Here is a 21754-nt window from a genome sequence, read left to right as displayed (position 1 = left end):
AATGGCGATCGCTATCGTTCGATGCTAACAAACTTTTTGTTGCCAAAAATGGAAGAACTGAACTTGGTTGACATGTGGTTTCAACAAGATGGCGCTACATGCCACACAGCTCGCGATTCTATGGCCATTTTGAGGGAAAACTTCGGAGAACAATTCATCTCAAGAAATGGACCGGTAAGTTGGCCACCAAGATCATGCGATTTGACGCCTTTAGACTATTTTTTGTGGGGCTACGTCAAGTCTAAAGTCTACAGAAATAAGCCAGCAACTATTCCAGCTTTGGAAGACAACATTTCCGAAGAAATTCGGGCTATTCCGGCCGAAATGCTCGAAAAAGTTGCCCAAAATTGGACTTTCCGAATGGACCACCTAAGACGCAGCCGCGGTCAACATTTAAATGAAATTATCTTCAAAAAGTAAATGTCATGGACCAATCTAACGTTTCAAATAAAGAACCGATGAGATTTTGCAAATTTTATGCGTTTTTTAAAAAAAAAAAGTTATCAAGCTCTTAACAAATCACCCTTTAAAAATGTATACCAATATGGAAAATATTTATAGCTTATTGAGATTAAAGCCTCTATTTTAAAATAACATTGAGAAATAAACCGAAACTAAGTGAGAAAATAGAAGTTGGTGTCTTTTTCGAATGTCCTTCTAAGTGGACATTGGTAGTGAAAGGATTAATGGATAAGAAACTGAATCTTTGGTTCCATTTGAAAGAGGGCTCTCCCAAATATACTTTTATCCCAGCGGCGTGGAGCAATTTTCCGACTGGCAAATATCTATGTAGAATATTAGCCTGTTGGAGCACGTACTTTTACGCTGATTACGCTGTGTAGTAAAGAAAGAAACTTGTTTCTCGGCTAACTTTTTATAAATTCTAGTGTTTTTAAATGGCAAACGCTTCAGCAGTCAACATTGAGCAAATATTTTGGTACTGGAATAATTATTCCACCCCACCATTTGGGTACCAAAAGGATGAAGTGGCATGTTCGTTCGAAAATGTTCCACCTTCCATATTTTCTTTTATGTCAAACAAAATTAAATAAGATTTTGGGTGTGCAATTTATTAATTTTTTTATTGAATTATATTGTCAATATCAATTAATTATTTAATTGAATCAATCAAATAGTTGATTGATTTTTGTTGCGAAATTAATTAAAATTTTAATTGATTCAATTAAAATATTGGTTGAATTTTAATTTAAAAAACAATCATTTTTTAATTGATTCAATCATACAATTAATTGATTCCGTGACATGTCAATTAAATTTTTAATTGAAAATCGTGTTAGTTTCCAATCAAAATGGGTGAGTGATACTATCATTTTCGTGATTGAAATCAAACAATGTTTTTTTTTTGTGTATACAAATAAAACAAAAAGCTCAAATCAATAAAATTGAGAAGAGTAAAAAACAGTATTAGAAAATTTAATGAGTTTATATATTACGGAGCAAACTATGCTACGCAAGGGTACCGCATTTGAATATTGGAAGAGTTCTTCTTTTCAACATTGATGAGTAACGGCCATAAAATAATTAAGCACTCCGCCGACAAGCGTGACCAACGAACAATTGTTCAGCGCACCGTGATATCTTCTTTCCTAACGAAGATCGAGTTTGCATCGAGAATATGTACAGAATTATTATCTTTTATTGTTGTTTTTATGCCTTTGTAAAAAAATTACCAATATTGAAGTAAAACACTCCAATTGTGTTTTATTACAAATTTTAGAAAAATAACCAGCTTCTACCGATTATTGATTTTTTGACAAAACATCGGCTTCGGGCAAGAAACGCGCTTCGGTCGGCCAAAAACCCTTCGCTTCGGTTTTCTGTCTTACTTTGAGGTAAGTGTAAATTGCAAAATAATAGTTTAATATGTTCATTTAAAAATTTTCTCTGAATGACTCTATAACGAACAAAGAACGTATTGCCTGAGAATATATTTTCATTACTATGCTATTAACGGCCATTTTCATATAGCTCCGTTAGGCTTTAACTACCACGGAAAATAAAATGGAAATATCTTCTCTCCGGTTAACTTTAACTGAAAAATGTTCAGCAGTTAAGTTCCTAGCTGGCATATGGAATATATTGGGAAGATGAGAGATATGCCCATAGTACGGTTTAGAAGTTCGTTAGCTAACGAAGCACTAACGGGGCTTCAAGAAAATGGGGGTAAATGAACAAATTTATATCATTTATTTAATATTCTAGAAACAAAAGCAGTAATAGATTTGTTTAAATGTCTAACTGTTTACAAAAGTAGAATATTAATTTACTAATGAAAGAATTGGAGACGTTGATCCTCTTTGATATGTTCCATGGGTTTTATAAGGTAATATCATATTCTCCTTCATATAAACTATATTAGTTTATCGTATATAAACTACCCTATTATTATTACGCAGTTTTAGTTTCTTGTTTGAAATTCTATTTTGTATTTGATCATAGTTTTATCTTGGACGAAAATAAGCTGTTATCTTATCGTTATTAGTAATTTATATTAGCAGTATTCGCTTGCTTACTTTGCCTATATTTTCCTCTTTTTTATACACTTGTGTACATTTATTATCTTATATTCAACTCATTTTCTTTTATAAATTTCTTATCACTTTTTCGTAGGTTTCCTTCAGTACTTTAAGATCTGCTGTTTGCCTTAAATATTAGAAATGGAATTCGTCGTTGAACACTTGTAAGTGAATTTTTCTACTTGATATTAAAAAAATGTTTTTTTTTTCGAAGTAGATATGAAAACATGTACATTCCATAGGATTATTGTAAGACGTTTATGGAAATAAATGCTATTGAAATGTAATTGCTCTTTACATTTATCTGTGCCATGGTAGTATGGGTGTATTGTCATATGTAGACTGGGAATTCCATCGGAAGTTTTAAGATCAGTGGGAACATTTTATCAATTGAGCCCATATTGTTTTGTTTATTTGTTTGAAATAAATCATCTAGGATAGTAAATTAATGTTAGAAAAGTTTTTTGTTGTTGTTACCTTTAAGATATTCCAGTAAACCGAGCAAAATGGCAATAGTGACAAATTTAAGATTAAAAGGTACATTTATATTTACTCCTCCAAACGAGTTAAATTATCATGGAAGCCCTTTGTTTGAGTGTAACTTGGACTATTCAGTCGATTGATTGAAATGTTTGCCGTTGCATTTTTTTGAAAAAGAAGAGAAGTGTTCTTATTTTGATTTCCATCCTAATTAATTTTTTGATTATTTGTGCAACCAAGTTGATTAAAAAAGTTTTTTTAGACAAATAATCGGCAATCGACAAAATTGAAAGCCAAAATTTAAAATACCCATTTTTGATAATCAATGTGAAGTTATGAGCTCGACCGAAGAATTGGCTTCAGCAATCGGCGAAAAATCGATAATCTGCCTTCGGCGTATAGAGGCCAATTAACCGAAGCTGAATTGGCCCTGTCGAAACACCTACTGCAAATAAGACAAAAAACCTACATTGCTACGTAACGGCAACATATTTGAATATAGGAAAAGGTCTCATTTTCAATATTTAAGATCAGCTGCAATGAAATATTTTAGCCCTCAACCCACAAGCGGGACGTCTTTTTTCCAAAAGAAGATCGAGTTTGCATGGAGATAATATACAAAAAATTATGATTATGATATCAAACTACATAATTGTGAATACTAAAGTCTTTAAGTTCTAAAATAATTTTATAAAACACGACCTCAATTAAATTTTATTGTTGTTTTTATGCCTTTGTTCATTAAAATATTCTAGTATTGTGCTAAAACGCCCCTAACTTCATTAATTACAAAATTTAGGAAAATATTCGGCCGATTATTTCTTTTTTTGTCGGATATCGGCTTCGACCAAATAAATTCGTTTTGCTCGATCTCTAGTATGGTTATACTAACGTGACGGACTTTCAGACATAGAAAACCCTCTAATCAGGGTTGGTAATAAAATTTCAATAAAAATCGTCACATTTTCCGAAAAAAAAAATCGTCATAATCGGCACTTGCATTTTAAAAATCGGCAATGTTAATAATATTAGAATATTGTTTGGTTAAAAACGAAATAAATTCATTTATTTCATATAAAAATTATATTTTAAATACACAATTAGATTTTATACAATTATATTTTATTTAGTACATGTTTGTATTACATATGCTGAGTAAGTCATACAAGCAAAGTACGTAAACGCCGCCACCCAGTAACTATTTGTATATTTAAAATTTCAACATTAGTAGTTAGGATATAGTAGCTTTGATCTGCAAAAAAATTTTCTACCAGAAATATTGATTTTAGACCCCAAAAAATATATATAAACCGATTGACTCAGAATCGATGTAACCCTTGGTGTCCGTCCGTCTGTCCACGTATTTGTTGTTCGCAGGTTTTCGGTGGCAAGTATTAACCGATTTTGATGAAATTTGGTTCAGGGCGTTTTTTGACAGAAGAATAAACTCTATTGATTTTGGAAAAATCTGATCAAATTTAGACTAAACACGCAATATATTGTCCAAATTTCGGCTCGGTTGGCCGAAATTTGGCTTTAATTAACAAAACTAAAATTTTCTACTTTTCGTAGCTTGTCGGAATGGATGCATAAGAGTAGAAAGATCTCTATGGGGAGGGCTTAGCCTCCTGCAGAAAATGTTTAGCTCCCCACCGTGGTGCAATGGTTAGCATGCCCGCCTTGCATACACAAGGTCGTGGGTTCGATTCCTGCTACGACCGAACACCAACAAGTTTTTCAGCGGTGGATTATCCCACCTCAGTAATGCTGGCGACATTTCTGAGGGTTTCAAAGCTTCTCTAAGTGGTTTCACTGGAATGTGGAACGCCGTTCGGACTCGGCTATAAAAAGGAGGTCCCTTGTCATTGAGCTTAACATGGAATCGGGCAGCACTCAGTGATAAGAGAGAAGTTCACCACTGTGGTATCACAATGGACTGAATAGTCTAAGTGAGCTTGATAAATCGGGCTGCCACATAACCTAACCTAACCTAACTAACCTAACTAACCTAGCTCCCCAGGAGTTAAAACCTATTTAAGATTTTCCAATGTATTTGATTACTGTATCACAGATAGGGGGGGGGGGGGGGGGGCTATAGACTCCCCCCAGCTAAAATTTCTAGAAACGCTAATGCATGGCTGTCGTTGATTTGTGAAAAAACGTTCAATAGGCAGTAGTAGCAGGCGTCCTCATTTACCACTTACGAGAAAGTTCAAAATCCCGATAAATCGGCAAATTGGCAGCCCTGCCCACAATAGATTCGAGTTCAAGTGACTGCCTTTCATTCGAAAGAAAGAGTTCGATTTACAGGAACACAGCATCAATACAAAAAATATTTACACATAAACCGCTTTGTATCAGTCACCCCGTCCTATTAAGTCTTTGATAGATTCGCTTAATAAAAAAATAAAGTTTTTATATTACTTACCACCGCTACATTTTGTGGCATCAACCATATTGGAAATGTATATGAAGGAATTGCAAAGACAAAATTGCAAAACTTCCTCTTAGACGTCGCCACTGGCAGCTCAAAATGAAGTATCAATAATCCACGTTAAAATTGCTCAGCAAAAGTCCAGAACCAGAATGGCTGAAAATTTCAAAATTAAATGCGTTGGCTTATAGAGGGTCAATACTACTGCACAATAAGCAAGTGCAAAATGTAAACAACTTCAGAAAAGATGTCAGGAGGCAACATGCAATACACTCAGCACTCAAAACTGTTGAATGATACTGGTGGTAATACCAATGTCGCCAGTGTCGTGGTTTACTACTACCAATGAAATATTTGGCTGCGTGTGTAGGTAGGTCTTTTGCTTGTGGCCGAAATTTGTTTTGTGGTCTAAACGCGTTTGGAGTCTTATTCAGTATTGTTTCTGATATTGTATGATTCACACTTTATTACATTCGTACGACCAGGCTTTTGTATTCATCCACTGTTGTTATATTTTGTATTTTTATTTTTCCATTTTCTTTCCACATTCTTTTTCGTGTTGTCGCTGTTGGTTTGTTTACTTTTGCTGGTGAAGTTGAGATGACAGAATGATGAACTCGTTGTCGATGACGATGGGGATTTTTTTATGATGGGCTTTATATTCCTTGCTATGCCCTGTTGTTTTGTTTTTGTTCTGACCTTACGGACAATGGAAATGGTCAATTTGAAAACCTTTAAACACAATCTACCTTTTAAATATACGATTTTTTTTACTTTTTATTTTGTTGTTTCTTTAGCAGATATTTAGATTATCTCCGTACTTTACAGCTGGAATAAATAACACACGATTATTTTCTTTTCATTCGACTTTTAAGAACTTTCGTTGTTGTTTTAGTTGCACTGCGAATGCAACAACATTATGATAACAACAACAAAAGAATAATAATAATTAATTCATGTCACGAATGGCTGAAGAATACAAAGTGATTTAAAACTACACTGTTGCCTGTAACCAATGAAGGATTGGTTTGTTTTTTGAACACTTAAACAAGACAAAAAGAAGTACAATGAGCCTGACCCTTGTGTAAAGCCGAAAAAGGTTACTAAACTGGGTACTCTAACTTGTCTCACTTTTATTACACATTTATCTTTCCGATTTTGTTATTATTCTTTTTAAGGAGCGCCTCGTTTTGAAATGCAATTCTTTCGACTTCCGAACAACGACGAGGAGTCAATAGCCCGTATGCAATTCCACGACTTCCTTTTGTGCTTTTTCTTCACTGGTTTTGTTTAAGAGGGGCACCTCCTTTTTTTTTTCTTCATACATTTGATATTATTTGTTAGGGCACTAAATTCTTTACTTTTTCTTCAATTATCATAGTTTTGTCAAATTGGGAACATCTCTTTAACTATTCATAGCTTTTTTTACTACAGCTACAATACGACGTATTGTACAATACGGCTATTGTGGTACCACAACTTCAAGATGCACCTTTTGTTTTTTGTTATAATAATTTTCACCATTTAACATCCATTTCGTTTTGTTATTGATTTTTACATTTCACACCTTTTACTGTGAAGAATGGAATTTTTTTAGAAGTAAATTTGATTTTTAAGACACCTTCTTACAAACGAAAGTACTTTTGCAAATTAAATACCTTCTCCAGAAAGCTACCGTGACCGTATCTATTCTGCTACGATGGTTCAATGGTTGTGTAGATGCAAGAGTATAAAGCCGCCGAAAAAAAATGTAACGCCGTCGTACTATTAGAAGACCGTCAATGGCGACCTAGTGAAGTGTCGTAGAAATTCAATGTAACGTTGTTAAAAAGTAGTAGTTAGTCCATGATATCAGTATAGGGTAGTGCATGATACATCCATCAAAGATAATACTGTTACGAATTTGATAATTATAGATATAAGTTTATTTAAATTAGTTTCCGTTAATTTAAAACTTCAAATTCTAACGATAAAATTTCGCTATCACTTGTTGGAATCATCTATTCATTTTCTAGTATTTTCCTGAATTTCTTTTATGTTCTTTTGTTTGCTTACCGAAATGTTAGTTCTTACTCTCTCATAGAATAGCAACCCCTTTGCTTTGTTATTCTGCATTCTCATTTCATCTCATTGTCTATTGTCATTGTTGTTGTAGTAATGCGATGCCACCAGATGAACAGCTTAATGGTCGTAGATCCTTCTAGCATTGTCTAAGAATGTTCTGGCGTTGCCAGAATATTGTAGTGCTACCAGAATGTTCTCGTATTGCCACACTGTCATATATAAAAGCGCTCGCATGCTGCTAACGAGTCAGTCTTAATTAAAGCGTCAAACGAATAACTTCAGTGTGAACGAATTGTAAAGTGTGAAGTCATAGTAAATAAATTGTAGATTGTCGTTATTTAAAAGAACTGTGTTTTAATTGTCGGGTAATTAAAAACGCCTAAATATAAAAGCGTAACAATACAATAAGCATACGTGTTGGACAAATGCATTCAACAAGAACATTAGACAAGAATTCAAACAAAGAAAAACTTATGACCATGTGAAAAAAAATTTATGGACAGTTTATCGAAGAAATTTCTATGGTAAAAGTAGGCTTGAAGTTTTCATTAAGTTTTTTGTATAAGAAAAGAAAAACAAACAAATCAACACAAAAATAAATTTCATATTGCTATCGTACGCAAAAAAAGACTTTATGTTAAGTATTCTTTATACTTCCTGCCAGCATTTCAAAGTTTTATTTCATCCTCACCGCTACCACAGACTCGTGACACTAAATCAATCGCCAACTATGATGGGGGAAGCGTATCAGAGGGTACAAAATGTACATGAAAGTATTTTGCCATCACTATTGTTACAAAAGCCATTTTATATTTTGTGAAACGCCAAGCGCAACTCTCTTATTATAACCCTGCCAGCATTTCAAAGTTCCATTTCATCCTCATCGCTACCACAGACTCGTAAGTGACACTGCAACAATCGCCAACTGTGACAGTATTTTTCCATCACTATTCGCATGAAAGTAAATATTTTGCCATCACTATTGTTACAAGAGCCATTTTATATTTTGTGAAACACCAAGCACAACTAGCTTCTTATAATTTATTTAAATAAAAATGATAGTGAAGTGCTGAAAACATAGTTATTTCGCTTAAAATAGTGAAAGGTATATTGGTGAACAATTTTTGACTTTCCAAATGGAATAAAGTGATAGTTTTTCAAATATTTTTCCAGACACGCTGCCTCAATTGGGAATAAAGGCACTGGCTGATAGACGCTACAACATGCAACTTGTAACTCAACATCAATTTTTTATTAATGCATAAAAATATGTTAAATGTGATGTGATAAGGCCGGTACTATGTTCATTCTTGCGAAAAATTGTTATGGAAACCATTATTTCGCACATAGAAAGCGGCGTTTTTTTAGGTAGCTTGGAGCGCTATTTTACAGGGAGCGATATTGGATTAAGTTGGTGGTGTTGCTTGTTTTTACAAAATAACATTTTATTTTTCCTTGGACAATTGATCTGCTATTCCTTTGATCCTTTGTATAGTTTCGGAACAAAAATATGGTCCGTGTTTGATTTATAAACCCGCACAAATAGTTTTTAATAAATAAATTATTTCTTAATTCACATTGCAAATGGCGCCGTGCTATAAACGTCAGTTTTTCAACACGAAAAAACAAAGTATCACAAATGGAAAAAATTTCACAAGAATTAATTGCTATGTTCCAAAAAATAAAATGCAGCACTGTAAAATTTATTTTTATAATTCCAAAGATATTTGTAAAATAACTTCGCCTGCTTCTTCTTTTTCAAATTATTTATTTTGTATGCGTGTGTGTGTAAATCGAGCCACTAGTTGCGTATGTATATGTAATCATTTCGTGACAGTCTGCGATGTTGTCAATACATCTCGACGAAATAAACGCAAAAAAGTCCCAAAATGGCTGTTTTTTCCCTTAAAATATATTGTCAACACTATCATTTTTCAACGCGAAACAATGATTGAGTGGAACTTTTTTCGCACCAACAAACAGAGTACCGGCCTATAAGTGTTATATTTATGAGAATTTATAAATGTTTAATAAAATTAATAAACATCTAAACAATCGTGTTTTACTTGACCACATTGATTCTTTTACAACTATTTTAACATGAACTTTGTCTGATTGTTTGAAGGGGCTCTTATTGGCGTCCTTCTAAATGTATCCAGAAGGGCACCTAATAATTGCACTCATGCGATACTTTTTTGTAGTAACTTGGCGTGGTACAACTTCTCAATAGTGACGGCGCTTTTCCGAGGAGTTTTGGGTATCGTATACGACTGTTTTCGACGTAGTGGGGATTCTCAGAAGCGCCCCCAAATTCAAAAATTGTTGACAGGGAATTTATTTAAATAAAAACTAAAATGAAGTGCTAAAAACATAGTTATTACGCTTAAAATTGTGAAAGGTATATTGGAGAACAATTTTCGAATTTCCAAATGGAGTTATAGTTGTGATAGTTTTTCAGATATTTTTTCAGACACGCTGCCTGCATCGAGAATAAACAAACTGGCTGATAGACGCTGCAACATGTAACTTGCTACTTGTAACTCATTCTTTTATTAATGCAAAAAAATATGTTAAATGTGAAGTGATAGTCATATAAATGTTATATTTATAAATGTTTAATCAAAAAGATATACATCTAAATAATCGCGTTTTACTTGACCACAACTATCTTAAAATTCACTTTTTCTAATAGTTTGAAGAGGCTCTTGTCGTTTTAAATTTATCTAAAAAGGCACCTAATAATTGCACTAATGCAATGTCTTTTTGTAGTAACTTGGCGTGGTACAACTTTTCAATAGTGACGGCGCTTTTCCGACGTATTCAAAAAATGTTGGCAGTGTATATTTTAATTAATTCTTTGTTCTTCATGGTATTAAGTAACTTCTTAAAAATATCAAGGCATTCAAAGTTTCATCACTGAATGAATACTCCAATTAAAAAAATTGGAATCACTTTTTCTGGATCTGAAAAAATTCCGGGATGCCAACCCTATTTCAAACTGTTCAAAAAATGAGATTAGAATTCAAAAGTAGAAAACTCTTCATCCTATTTTTGCGAATGTTACAACTACAAAAACAATCCCACCTGTTCTGGTTTATGAATTCGCAAAACGAAAAATTTTCCTCAATCTCTAGTGTCCGAACCTCAATGATATTTATAACTAAATTTTTACATAGAGTTCTTATGGACAAGGAATTTAATTGTTAGAAATTTCTTGGAAAAAAGTTTTTGCAGTCCTTGATTCTAGTCCTAATAATTATTTTGTTATTGTTTTTATTTATTTACAATCATAATAAATTATGAAAATAAATATAAAAAATTAGGTGCTAACAACAAAGTTTTTTCTTTTTTTTAATGTATTTTCTTTATTTTGAGTATCTCTGTAACCTCATATGGCCATTTGGGCTTGGTTGTAAAATTAGTTAAAATAAAATGAAAAATATGGAATGGTTCAGAAGTTAAATACTGTTAAAATTCTTGCGTTTTGCGAATTCGTAAACCAGAACATAGGGGAATGCCACCGTGTATCGAACTGCGAGACATTGGCGCAGTACATTCGTTGGCAAATAATCCGGTAACGAGTAGTTACTGGAAAAAATAATTGTAAGAAACATTTCGGTTATGAACCGATCAGATTTGAAGCGTTGTTAGTGTATGCTTTTCAATTTAAATTCTAATTATTGATATACCACAATTTACGTTTTACAACGCGGATTAAAAGTTCGAAGACAAATTTTCCTTGATCGAACAAATGTGTTTTTTTTTTCAAATTCCCACACCGAATGCTAAAAAGTTTTTCAACAGGCGTTTACCTCTTCTCAGTTATTCTGGAGCTGGACCTTTAAAGCTTCTCTGAGTGGCCACCGTAATCTAAAACTGCACACTTTGCAAATTGCAGCCGTAGTATAAGGAAATAACTTGCGTTAAATGGAGTCCCTGCATTTCAATCAAAGAAATCAAATGAAAATTGATTTTAAAAAAAGGTAATTGGTAGGATTATAGCTGGTAAAAACAAACAATCTGACCAAAACTAAGTTTTGTATATGTTCAAGAAGTCCATCCCCTATATACATTCATGCGCAAACCTATCCTTTTACATTTAAACGATATTTCTATCTAAAAGAATCTACATTTCAAATGAAATTTTTTTATTGAAATAAGAGCCAGACTTTAACGTGGCTATGTATTTTAATTCTGTGTAATGTTTATTGAAGAATCACATGAAATATGCAATTTTAATGTAAATTCGAACACGTCAACTCCCTATATACTAGTTAAGTCAGTTTCAGCAATACATTTGGAGTCTTGTTTAAAGTAAGCTTCTTCCCCTTCATTTTCAATATTTATGTATACTAAATGAACAGAATCTCGTCAAAACACAATGCGACTACAAGATAGATCATTTGACTTTTTTTAATAAAAAATAATAAGTAAACTAAATATATCTTATATTAAACAAAAAAACTATTCAAAACATTTTACGTTACATGTTCGTGATTTGTTTCAATTGATTTTTCAAGTTCGGAGAGTTTATTCTCAATTCGTTTTTGTGTCGTCACTATTTCACCTAATAAAGCAATACCATCGGATATTTTAAGCAGTGCTTTAGCAGTGTCCTTTTGCGCATTTGCTAACATCTAAGAAAAGAGCATAGAGTAAATTTGACCTTCTTATCAATATGAAATCAAACAGTTAACATACCAACATTGCATCAGCTTGTCTCTTTGCAATTTGAAGAAAGTCGTCTTTTACATCTACTTCTAGCTTTGATCTCTTTGGCGGTTTGACATATTCTTCATGTTGTTGTGTGTGCAACTCTGCACTTTCCTCTGTTCCATAATTTTCAAAAGAATTTGAATCCATGGTTTCATTTTCCGTTTCATACTTTAAAATTGAGTGAAGATTTTCGTCAATAGACCCTGTTGGAAGAATTTCGTTTTCATCCAAGAGATTTGATTCGTTTATCTGTAGATTTGTACAACTGTATAAAAGTAAACTATCTCCGTATTTATTGTAATACCTCATTGATTTCGTAGTTTTCATTCCACTCTTCATTTTCAAATCCATCTTCCCAACCGGCTATTGCCACTATACGCTCCTCAATTTGGGTAAGAAGTCCTTCAGTGATTATTCTATTCCATGGCCCTTCACCTTTTAGATTTCTGAATTTTATTCCGGTCTTAGATTTCATATCTCTCCATACCTAAAGCATATCCAATCTTCTTTATTAATAGATCTAGATCTAATTTAAACTAATTGAATTTATTACCGTTTGCCACTGAGCTGGAGTTTTAACGGCTCCTGGAATTTTATTTAATTCGTAAGTTAACTGCAACCATTTTTTTCTTGCCATTTCTTTCCCATAGTGTATTCCTGATTTCCTTTTTACCAGTCCTTGGTTCGATTCTAGAAAAGTAAGCATAGCTGATTGCTGCAGAGCAGATGTTCGGACGCCCCTATTTTTTTTACTAAATTGAACAAAAATTTCGGTAATTTCATACATTAAAAATAACAAAAAGTAAAAATGATACAAAAAAGTAATAACATCTTACTGCGGTGCCATTGTTTATATGAAATGTTTACAATCAAACGTCAGCTGAGCAATCTATAGCAGTGTTTCCAATCCAATTTTCTGAAACACATTCTAAAGGGTGTAAAGACAACAGGCCAAATGACACAAACATTGGGCGTTAAACTTCGTTCACACTATGCACGAAATCTTCAAAGGAATTTTGCTCGAACTCTACGTAAATTTTAGTAGAAACTAGAGATATATGAGAGGATTCTCAATAGAGATATATCAGTTGGCTCGTAATGAATTTCAACATAATCCATATAGTGCCAATACCACTGTGGTATTCTAAATGGTTCTAAATGGCGAGATTTCATGTATAGTGGGAACGTAGTATTAAACATTTCACCATTCACACCGAGTTAAGATGTTTTAGTTTGACGGTTGCCACGGAAACTCCAAATTCCCATTTACTCTAAATTCAAATATAAGCATGTTGAAATAAATACCGTGATCGCAAAGGGAAAACATTTTTTAAGTTATTTTCACATCCCTATGTTCTTCAAAGCCTTTGTTTGTTCGTTTTTTCCATGAATTTAATTTAATAATTTGACATATATTTTGAGACATATATTTTCAGTCAGAGCATATTCCAATTTAGGGGCGTTTACACTATAAGAGTAACGTGTTTTGGAGGAAAACTTTTGAACTTGTTTTTTTGTATGGAGAAAACTACTCGTTTTGAAATGCTGGGAAAACAAACTCCAAAACATACTTTGTGAGAACTCCATATTACTGAACATAGCGCAAATGAATTTCTCCTTGAATAGGTTATCGATAAATAATCAGATGTTTTACAAGTTATGAACTGAACATACTCCTTTCAAATGGTAAACAATACTCCATTTTCATTTTATAGAAACTTTGAAAGGATAAGAAATATACCGCGAAATATAGAGATTGAACTTATTTCACATCACAAAAAAGTTTCCCAAAATGTTTGGTACGAGTCTTCTTAATAAATGCTCGTGGTCTAAGATACGGTATTACTCAACGAAGGTGGAATTGAAAACGTTCTCACAAAAGAAAGTTTACTATGGCGATCAGTTTCCAGATAAGCTATTAAATAAGAAGCAAAAAACCCCACCAATAATGTATTTAGCTAATGAAAAGACAGCTGGGATATTGGATAATCTTCTAGGTCCCTACATACGAGAAAGTCCTTGCGATACCGTTGTAGAATTGAATCCCGGTATTGGATTGTTTACACGAAAACTTTTGGACAGAGAACAGAAATTTAAGAAAATTCTTTTAATGGAACCAATGGATTATTTTATGGATAATCTGCAGGAAATGCATTCACTGTATCCGGACAGAGTTAAAGTACGTCATGCAGATTTGACAAATATTTGGAAACTTGTCTATCAGGATAAAATGGATAGTGGTACACGAGTTGTGGAGCTATTGAGAGATATACCTCGAAAGAAACATAATGATGGTAACATCTGTAGAATATTACCGAAATATTTTTTTGTGGGAATGTTTTGTATTTTTCTCTAGATCCAAATATAATTATGGTTGGTGCTATTGGATCATATCAATTCTTTAAGCATTTAATAAATTCCATAGTGTTTCAAAATAGCTTTCTTAGCATGGGAAGAGCGGAAATGTATTTAATATTGCCACCACCACTGTTTCTGGTTAGTATTGTGTCTATTATATTTGATATAAAAAAAAAAATTAACATTTAATATCTATCTTTTTAGCATCTGTCCTGCACCAATGAAATTGGTTTAATGATCTACAGATCAACTACTATACTCTTTCAAATACTATTTGAACATCGTTTCATTGCTCGTTTGCCTAGAAATGATTTCCTGCCTACACAAGCCGAATACAGTAGCTCAAAAGGCAGTAAATTATGGAGGGTATGTATGTCATTGACATTATTCCATAGAGACAAAAAGCAAAATGTTTGTACCTAGAGTCATAGAGTTATATTTTTAAAATTTAAAGTCATGTACAAAAGGCGAAGAATTCAATTTGGAAATTTTTAAGGAAAACATGGAATAGTTGTAACTACTTTTTGACAGTAAAAATTTTACGTTTTCCGAATTCGATAACCCGAAGAGATGATATCAAACTAGTATGAGAGATTCCAAAGAATTTCACTGAAATTAAAACAAGTTTATACGGTTAAAAGTTCGGCCGGGCCTAATCTTAAATACCAATCACAATGTAAATCATACAATAATTTTCTTCGAAAGCATCTCCACTTAATAGATTGATAATATGACGAATTTTGCAGCGGATGGGAGCCACCGTGGTACAATGGTTAGCATGCCCGCCTTGCATACACAAGGTCGTGGGTTCGATTCGTGCTTCGACCGAACACCAAAAAGTTTTTCAGCGGTGGATTATCCCACCTCAGTAATGCTGGTGACATTTCTGAGGGTTTCAAAGCTTCTCTAAGTGGTTTCACTGCATTGTGGAACGCCGGTCGGACTCGGCTATAAAAAGGAGGTCCATTGTCATTGAGCTTAACATGGAATCGGGTAGCACTCAGTGATAAGAGAGAAGTTCACCAATGTGGTATCACAATGGACTGAATTGTCTAAATGAGCCTGATACATCGGGCTGCCACCTAACCTAACCTAACCTTTGCTGCGGATAAAAAATTTGTGGAAGTCCTATTAATGTAAGGTCTGTAGTAAATTATTGCTACTTATGGACTTTGTTTTGGATATTTGAGACCATAAATGTAATATTAGAATTTCTGGTGAATTTTATATAATACACAACTTATACATACCAAATATTGCGTAGCTATCTCCGATATTCAAATAGAGAGTTAATTTTATATTTGACCATCTAAACTTGGATCGATACAGCACAGGTCTTTACGAACTTAAAGTACGTTTAGATTTCAAATGCTAAGCTAATCGGATAGAAATTGCGTTTCCTTCCCTTCAAGAAATCAAATCGGGAGATCAGGAACTATGTATTTAATTTTTTGATAGTTGCACGGAGGTGGTTAGCTGCTTGCTAGACTTTTTTTTGTACATGAAATTGAGAGACAACATAGATAACATAGGAAGTTTTCCTATTTGTTTGAAATATAACCGCAATGGGAAGAAAAAAAGGAGTACTTTATTTTTTGTGACAGTAAGGGGACTTCCCCTGAGCCTACTCTTTAGAAGAGTTATCCGGTTTAGTTTCTAGTTTAATAACTTCAAGAACGGTCCATGCATATCTTTTACTGAAATTGTCATCAATTGACTTCAAACAAAAAAGCCGTCAATCCCATCAATCCGTGTTCATTAGAATTTTGAAAATAACTTCAAATAAGTTTAATTTTTTTGGAAGGATTACCGTATCCTTCGAAATACATATGTATATGGTTATGGTTGACTTAGCTAACGAAAACGTTCCTGAAAGTGCGATAGTTGTATACAATATCGGGTGCAGCAAATAAAAATTAAAACAAAGAATAATCAGTTCCAAGTTTGCTTCTTCTCTTATTTACACAGGTACATTCCATAAATCCCGAAGACCTTTACCTTGTAAAAATAGTTCCCAGGAAAAATATTTTCGATTTTGTGGCCTTAGACGACTTGCCAGCAATGTGGTATTTTATAAAACAAAATTGTATTAGCCGTCGAAATCGGATAATACCGAATCTTGAGTAAGCTCTTAAATCATGAAGAATAATAAAGCATAAACATTTTGAATGTGATTTTTTTTTTATAGAAAATGGATACCTGGTTGTGGGCCTCGTTTAATAGTTAACAAAACCCGCACTATAGCATCAAAGCAATTATATAAAGATGAAAAGAAAAAAACATTGCCTAGATATTCCTCACCATGCATGACAATTAGTAATCGTGATTATTATCCAAATATCAATATCTACACACAGTTTGGAGATTTAACACCAAGTCAGTTTTTGACATTATTCTCAAGTTTCCGCAATTGGCCGGAATATGAAGAAAGTTCCTTCTTGGCTTCATTAGAAAATAATATGTTGAAAATGGAAAGTTCAGCCGAAGATTCCGTGGAGGGGATAACCGAAGAAGATGATGAAATGCCCCAAGAAGGCTCTACAATCGCTGAGACTGAAACTTCATTTAAAGATGCTCCCATAGATCTAATACCACATAAGACAGCCAGAAAAGTGTCCAATAAAAAGCAGCAAAAATAATATTTAGTTTATTGTATATATATTTTTTTAAATTGTATTTATTGTTATCTTGTAAAAAATCATAGATTTGTATTTTGTTAAAAATTTTCTAAAACAAACAGCGAGTTTTTATTAAGTTGTTTATGCTTTAGTTTCCGACTGGGCACCGTCCTTGAATAGATCTTTTAGAGCCACGTGCACATAATTCTACATTTGCCAAATCATAGTTATGTGCCGGTTCATCCCCAAATCTAGATTCAACGGACATCGATAATTTGACACAATCAATGTGTAGTGTCTTGGGATCTACACCAACCACATAGGAAAGATGTGGATTAGGGCAAGGTCCTGCTTTACCCAATTCATAGCAAACATTGTGAATTTTAATTTGTCCATCAACTTGGCAGGCATTCGCAATGCATTCCGGTATTATGGCATTATTACCTAGTACTAAGATTTCATTGGGTTCGCATGGTCCTCGGCGAAAAGCTGGAAAACATGCATCACTCTCCGGATAATATAAAGTAGCTGAAAACAAATTAAAATCGTAATTGCTATAGAAATTTGCATATGCTAGCAAGTATTTTACCTGGTGCACAATCACACACCCAATCATCTTTTTGGTCTCCTGGATATAATAATTCATGCTGTTTGCATCGTGTCGGTGTGTATAGAGGCATGCGACCCTAAAATGGTAAAAAAATACAGTTGTACCCACTATGCAGTAATGCAATTCTTTTGAAAACAAGAATTATTTATTTTATGCAAAAAACGTAAGATCTCTATATCTCCTGAAAGCCACTGTTAAAAGAGCTAATAATTATGCAGTTGCTATATAAAGAAGCGGTTCGCCTATAGAAATTAAATGTATTGTAGCTTTCGACCGCAAGAACATTTGAAATTTAGAAAAATTGTCCGTAAAATTCCTTCCTTGTGCAATATGATATCTATTGATCTTTGAAATGTTGAAGGCGTGGAGTAGACATACCTCTGGGAAAATGAGTTACTTACATTCCCGCTTCATCGGTCAAAGTTGCATAACAGGACGGTGTCATTGCAGAAACATTTCTGCAACAGTCTGCTGAAAAATGGAAAACAGACAATATTTGCCCAAAAAAGCAAGTTTTGTTATTCTTTAATCCGAGTTGGCTCAAACGAACTTGACTTAATTTGCTTAAATTTGCTGAAACAGAAATAATTCTGAAAAATGGCAAGTCTGAAGTTCGCTCAAAACAAAAAATAAAGTGTTTGCTGATCGCATCGGACTTCCTCCTTGGCAGGATTTTATCTCTTGATGCCGTAGAAATTTCAACAGAACGGTCTCTTATTTTTAATGGGAGTGAGTTCGGGAGTGCCCATAGATTCTAGTGAAAAAGGGGAAAAGAGTAATATCGGTAGGTGGTTCAATTTTCGAAGTTCAACTAAATAAAGTGCAGCAAAATAAATCAGTGTTTAGATTATGTGTACGTTGGCTTATCCTTCACACCATCCAAAAATGGGTTTACCGAATTTCAAGACAGTAGTACCCCAGTATTGTATGGGCTAATTCCAATTTCTTACTGGTAGACGACCGAAGGTGCGCGATATGGCTGAGACAGTAGAAATTTCCAAAAAAAAAAAACGTGTAGATCATATACGGCACGAAATTTTTGGAATGAAAAAGATGTGGGCCTGTGAACGAGGGAGTTTCAGAGGTCTTTTAGTGACGTGTCATCGCCTTCACAAAGGTTGAAGGTCATCGCCTTCACAAACTTTTATTTTAAAAACTTCGAGAAGACATATATTTTCAGATGAGTTAAAAAAGGTGGAGCTTCATTGGGCCAAGTGTATTGTAAAAGAAGACTACATAGTTGAAAAATTAATCCGCTGTTTTCCAAAATGTTGGTTCTTCACAAAGATCCTCGTTCTTCCTCGGTATTATCAAAAACTCTCTTTTTTCCTGTTGCTACTAAGAAATATTCTTTACAAGGCTCTCTATGTGCATGCCTCCGGATGTTTAAGGAAGGCATAGTAACTTGTGTTCATTCAGAATTAAAAAAGTGATTTAAAAATTTTGTAGAATTCTCTCATTCTTCTTCAAGGAAAATCGAATTTATCAAATTTAACAAAAAACTATCGGCATTATCCCCGACCCACCCTAATATACAAGAAAATGGTATTGTTGCGCCCTATATAATATTACATTTCTCTTTCAGAAGCCAATCTCTAAAATATGAACGAAGCATACTAGATTTTAGAACATCTCATAATGATTGGAAGCGGATGTTTTAACGCATTAACTAACACTTTGTTTTATGAATTTTTTAACAATTAATCTAATGTTCGCTATAAAACCGAAAATATTGCCGGCCTTAACATATAGACACCAAAATATAGATGCTATACATTCAGATAAGTTCGATTTTACCTCTTAAACTTACTTGAAGATTCGATTTGGTGTTGTCTTTTTCGACAGGTTCTGGATAAGCTATTTGACCCATTGTCAGGTGTAATCCAAATAAAAAATAAACTCCACATTTTATAAAATCACATAAATAATGCATAGCTCTTGAAGTGCTGAATAACCCAAAAAAAAAAAAAAAACAAAAAGGTCGAAGAAAGTGAAAACAAAAGGACAAAATCGCGTTGTTTTATTTATTTTTAGCAAACACAAACGGCCAACCAAAATGATAAAGTAGAAATTGATAACTGATCTTGTTTTTTTCTATTGGGCAATGGATCACTTTATCAGCGAGAATACCGCTGTCCGCAGCAGCCTCTCTGAAGAGAAGAATAGTGTCATCTCTCAAAATTGGTAATTGCTTGTTCTGCGCCAACAACAAATGATTTTTGTTAAAATTTCACATTCCGGTTTTGTGGTTCCCACCAAATCAATAACAACAAAAAATCAAGACTCAATTTAAGACTAGTTACAATGGGTTCCAATGCTGGTTGCCCACGTTTTTTCATCTTTTGAAATATGTTGGGTTTACTTCAAAATTTTCTCCTAGTAAATATTACAACATTCAATTTTTTTCTGATCATATTCTGTATATTATTGGGGACAGTGACATACATATGTATACGTAGAACTTTTTTTTGTAACCATCACCATTACTGCGGTATAGGTTACAAGTATGTAAATTTGTGTGTAGCGCCAAAAGAGCAATCTCTGACGCATGGAATATTATTCCAATTGTCGCAGAATTTAATGCTGAATCAATTTTTTCTATTTTGGAAAAATCAGTTATTTTTAAGAGGAAACTAATGGACCACTTCAATCAATAAAGCTACATACCATATAGTAGGGGTGTGTACGTGACACGAAATTGTCGTGACTCTCGAAAATTTTGGTGATTCGTGAGTCACGCTCATGACAACAGCGTGAGTGTGCGTGAGTCACGAAAATAATATCTTCGTGAGTGTGCGTGAGTAACGAATCACATTCACGAAAATATTCCTGCTCACCAATATTCCATTTGTTTTATTTCTAAATATTAAATTTGTTTATAATCAAATTTTATTTATTTATTTATTTTTTAATTTTTAATTTCCATAACAAATTCAAATTTGTTTATTTAATCACTTTGGTTTTCACTACTTGTTTTATTCATATAATTTTGTAAACCTATGTCTAATGTATCCATAATGTTTAATTAATTATAATATAATTAGGATTTGTATTTTGTATTATATAAATCTTGTACTGTAAATATAAGACCTAAGTCTTGTTGTACAAGACCAATAAATGTTAAAAAAAAAAAAAAAACAATATAAAACGCTTAAGAGTTAAATTCAATTAACATTTTAGTGACACCTGGGATGTTAAGAGTTTAATAACACTCTCGATTTTAATAATGCTCATGTTTTCAGAAACTTCGGTAAGGTAAATTAATCATTAAATTATTTGTGAGTCTTGATATTTTTCCTGAGTTACTATATTTTTCGTGAGTTGCGATATTTTTCGTTACTCACGGTATTTTTCGTGAATCACGACGTTTTCGTGCGTGAGTCCTACCAAAAAATATCGTGCGTGAGTACGATTTTTCAGTCGTGAGTGTACTATTACTCACGTGCACACCTCTACCATATAGTACCATATTTTCCTAATAGACTTACAAATATTTTTTGTTATGATTATTGAATTATTATTGTTACAATATATATTTTTTAATACGAAATGTATGAATTAACTAAATATCATTACACTTTTAATATAATAATCGTATATGGTCAATATTGGCTCGATTATAATGGATTAAATAAATAAAATAATTTAGATACAAAACCTATATTTATTTTTTCATATTCATACTTTATAGGCGATCTGACCACAGGCGTATTTATTTTATTAGCAACCTTCCATTATGATAAGTACCAGCCCAATCGGGTTTCACAAATATTGCCATAATATCCTTATATATTATGACATATACGAATTTACCGCCCAATTTAAACAATAATAAACATCTTAGAGCTTTGCCTAAATCTGACCCGACATGGACTATATATGTATTTGCTTTGGGCTATTCCCCATCAAGTTATAATAAAATTTGCATCAAAGATGT

General features: G+C 33.2%; 4 protein-coding genes across 7 annotated transcripts in view; 1 reads left to right on the top strand and 3 right to left on the bottom strand.

Moving 5' to 3' along the window:
- Positions 1-7225, bottom strand: part of cindr (CIN85 and CD2AP related) — a 108096-nt gene extending 100871 nt beyond the window's left edge. Inside the window, exons 1-2 of one of the 4 annotated variants that reach the window (XM_075291582.1) lie at positions 7110-7225; positions 5446-6279 (exon numbers count right to left, since the gene is read on the bottom strand). In XM_075291582.1, coding sequence (XP_075147697.1) covers positions 5446-5473 — 28 coding nt within the window. In that variant the 5' untranslated portion in view covers positions 5474-6279; positions 7110-7225. Of the gene's footprint in view, positions 1-5445; positions 6280-6943 lie in introns of all 4 variants that reach the window. The other 3 variants (XM_075291580.1, XM_075291583.1, XM_075291581.1) reach the window with 3 other exon arrangements.
- A 4678-nt stretch (positions 7226-11903) lies between these two features.
- LOC142241763 (uncharacterized) lies at positions 11904-13196 on the bottom strand. Its single transcript, XM_075313588.1, has 5 exons — positions 13068-13196; positions 12785-12983; positions 12536-12718; positions 12217-12480; positions 11904-12152 (listed from the first exon to the last, which is right to left on the bottom strand). Exons 1-5 carry the CDS (start codon positions 13076-13078, stop codon positions 11994-11996), a joined length of 816 nt encoding a protein of 271 aa, XP_075169703.1. The 5' UTR covers positions 13079-13196; the 3' UTR covers positions 11904-11993.
- A 714-nt stretch (positions 13197-13910) lies between these two features.
- On the top strand, positions 13911-17326 carry mtTFB2 (mitochondrial transcription factor B2). Its single transcript, XM_075291578.1, has 5 exons — positions 13911-14525; positions 14588-14727; positions 14794-14955; positions 16558-16712; positions 16778-17326. Exons 1-5 carry the CDS (start codon positions 14024-14026, stop codon positions 17226-17228), a joined length of 1410 nt encoding a protein of 469 aa, XP_075147693.1. The 5' UTR covers positions 13911-14023; the 3' UTR covers positions 17229-17326.
- On the bottom strand, positions 17231-19972 carry LOC142221776 (uncharacterized). Its single transcript, XM_075291579.1, has 3 exons — positions 19628-19972; positions 17797-17893; positions 17231-17735 (listed from the first exon to the last, which is right to left on the bottom strand). The coding sequence occupies exons 1-3, from the start codon at positions 19748-19750 to the stop codon at positions 17356-17358; spliced, it is 600 nt and encodes a 199-aa protein (XP_075147694.1). The 5' UTR covers positions 19751-19972; the 3' UTR covers positions 17231-17355.
- Between the last annotated feature and the right edge of the window lie 1782 nt (positions 19973-21754).

The sequence above is a fragment of the Haematobia irritans genome, chromosome 1, assembly GCF_050003625.1.
Source record: "Haematobia irritans isolate KBUSLIRL chromosome 1, ASM5000362v1, whole genome shotgun sequence".
Classification (NCBI taxonomy): Eukaryota; Metazoa; Arthropoda; class Insecta; order Diptera; family Muscidae; genus Haematobia; species Haematobia irritans.
Note: the sequence above shows the minus strand (reverse complement) of the source record. Positions and strands in the feature narration are given on the sequence as shown.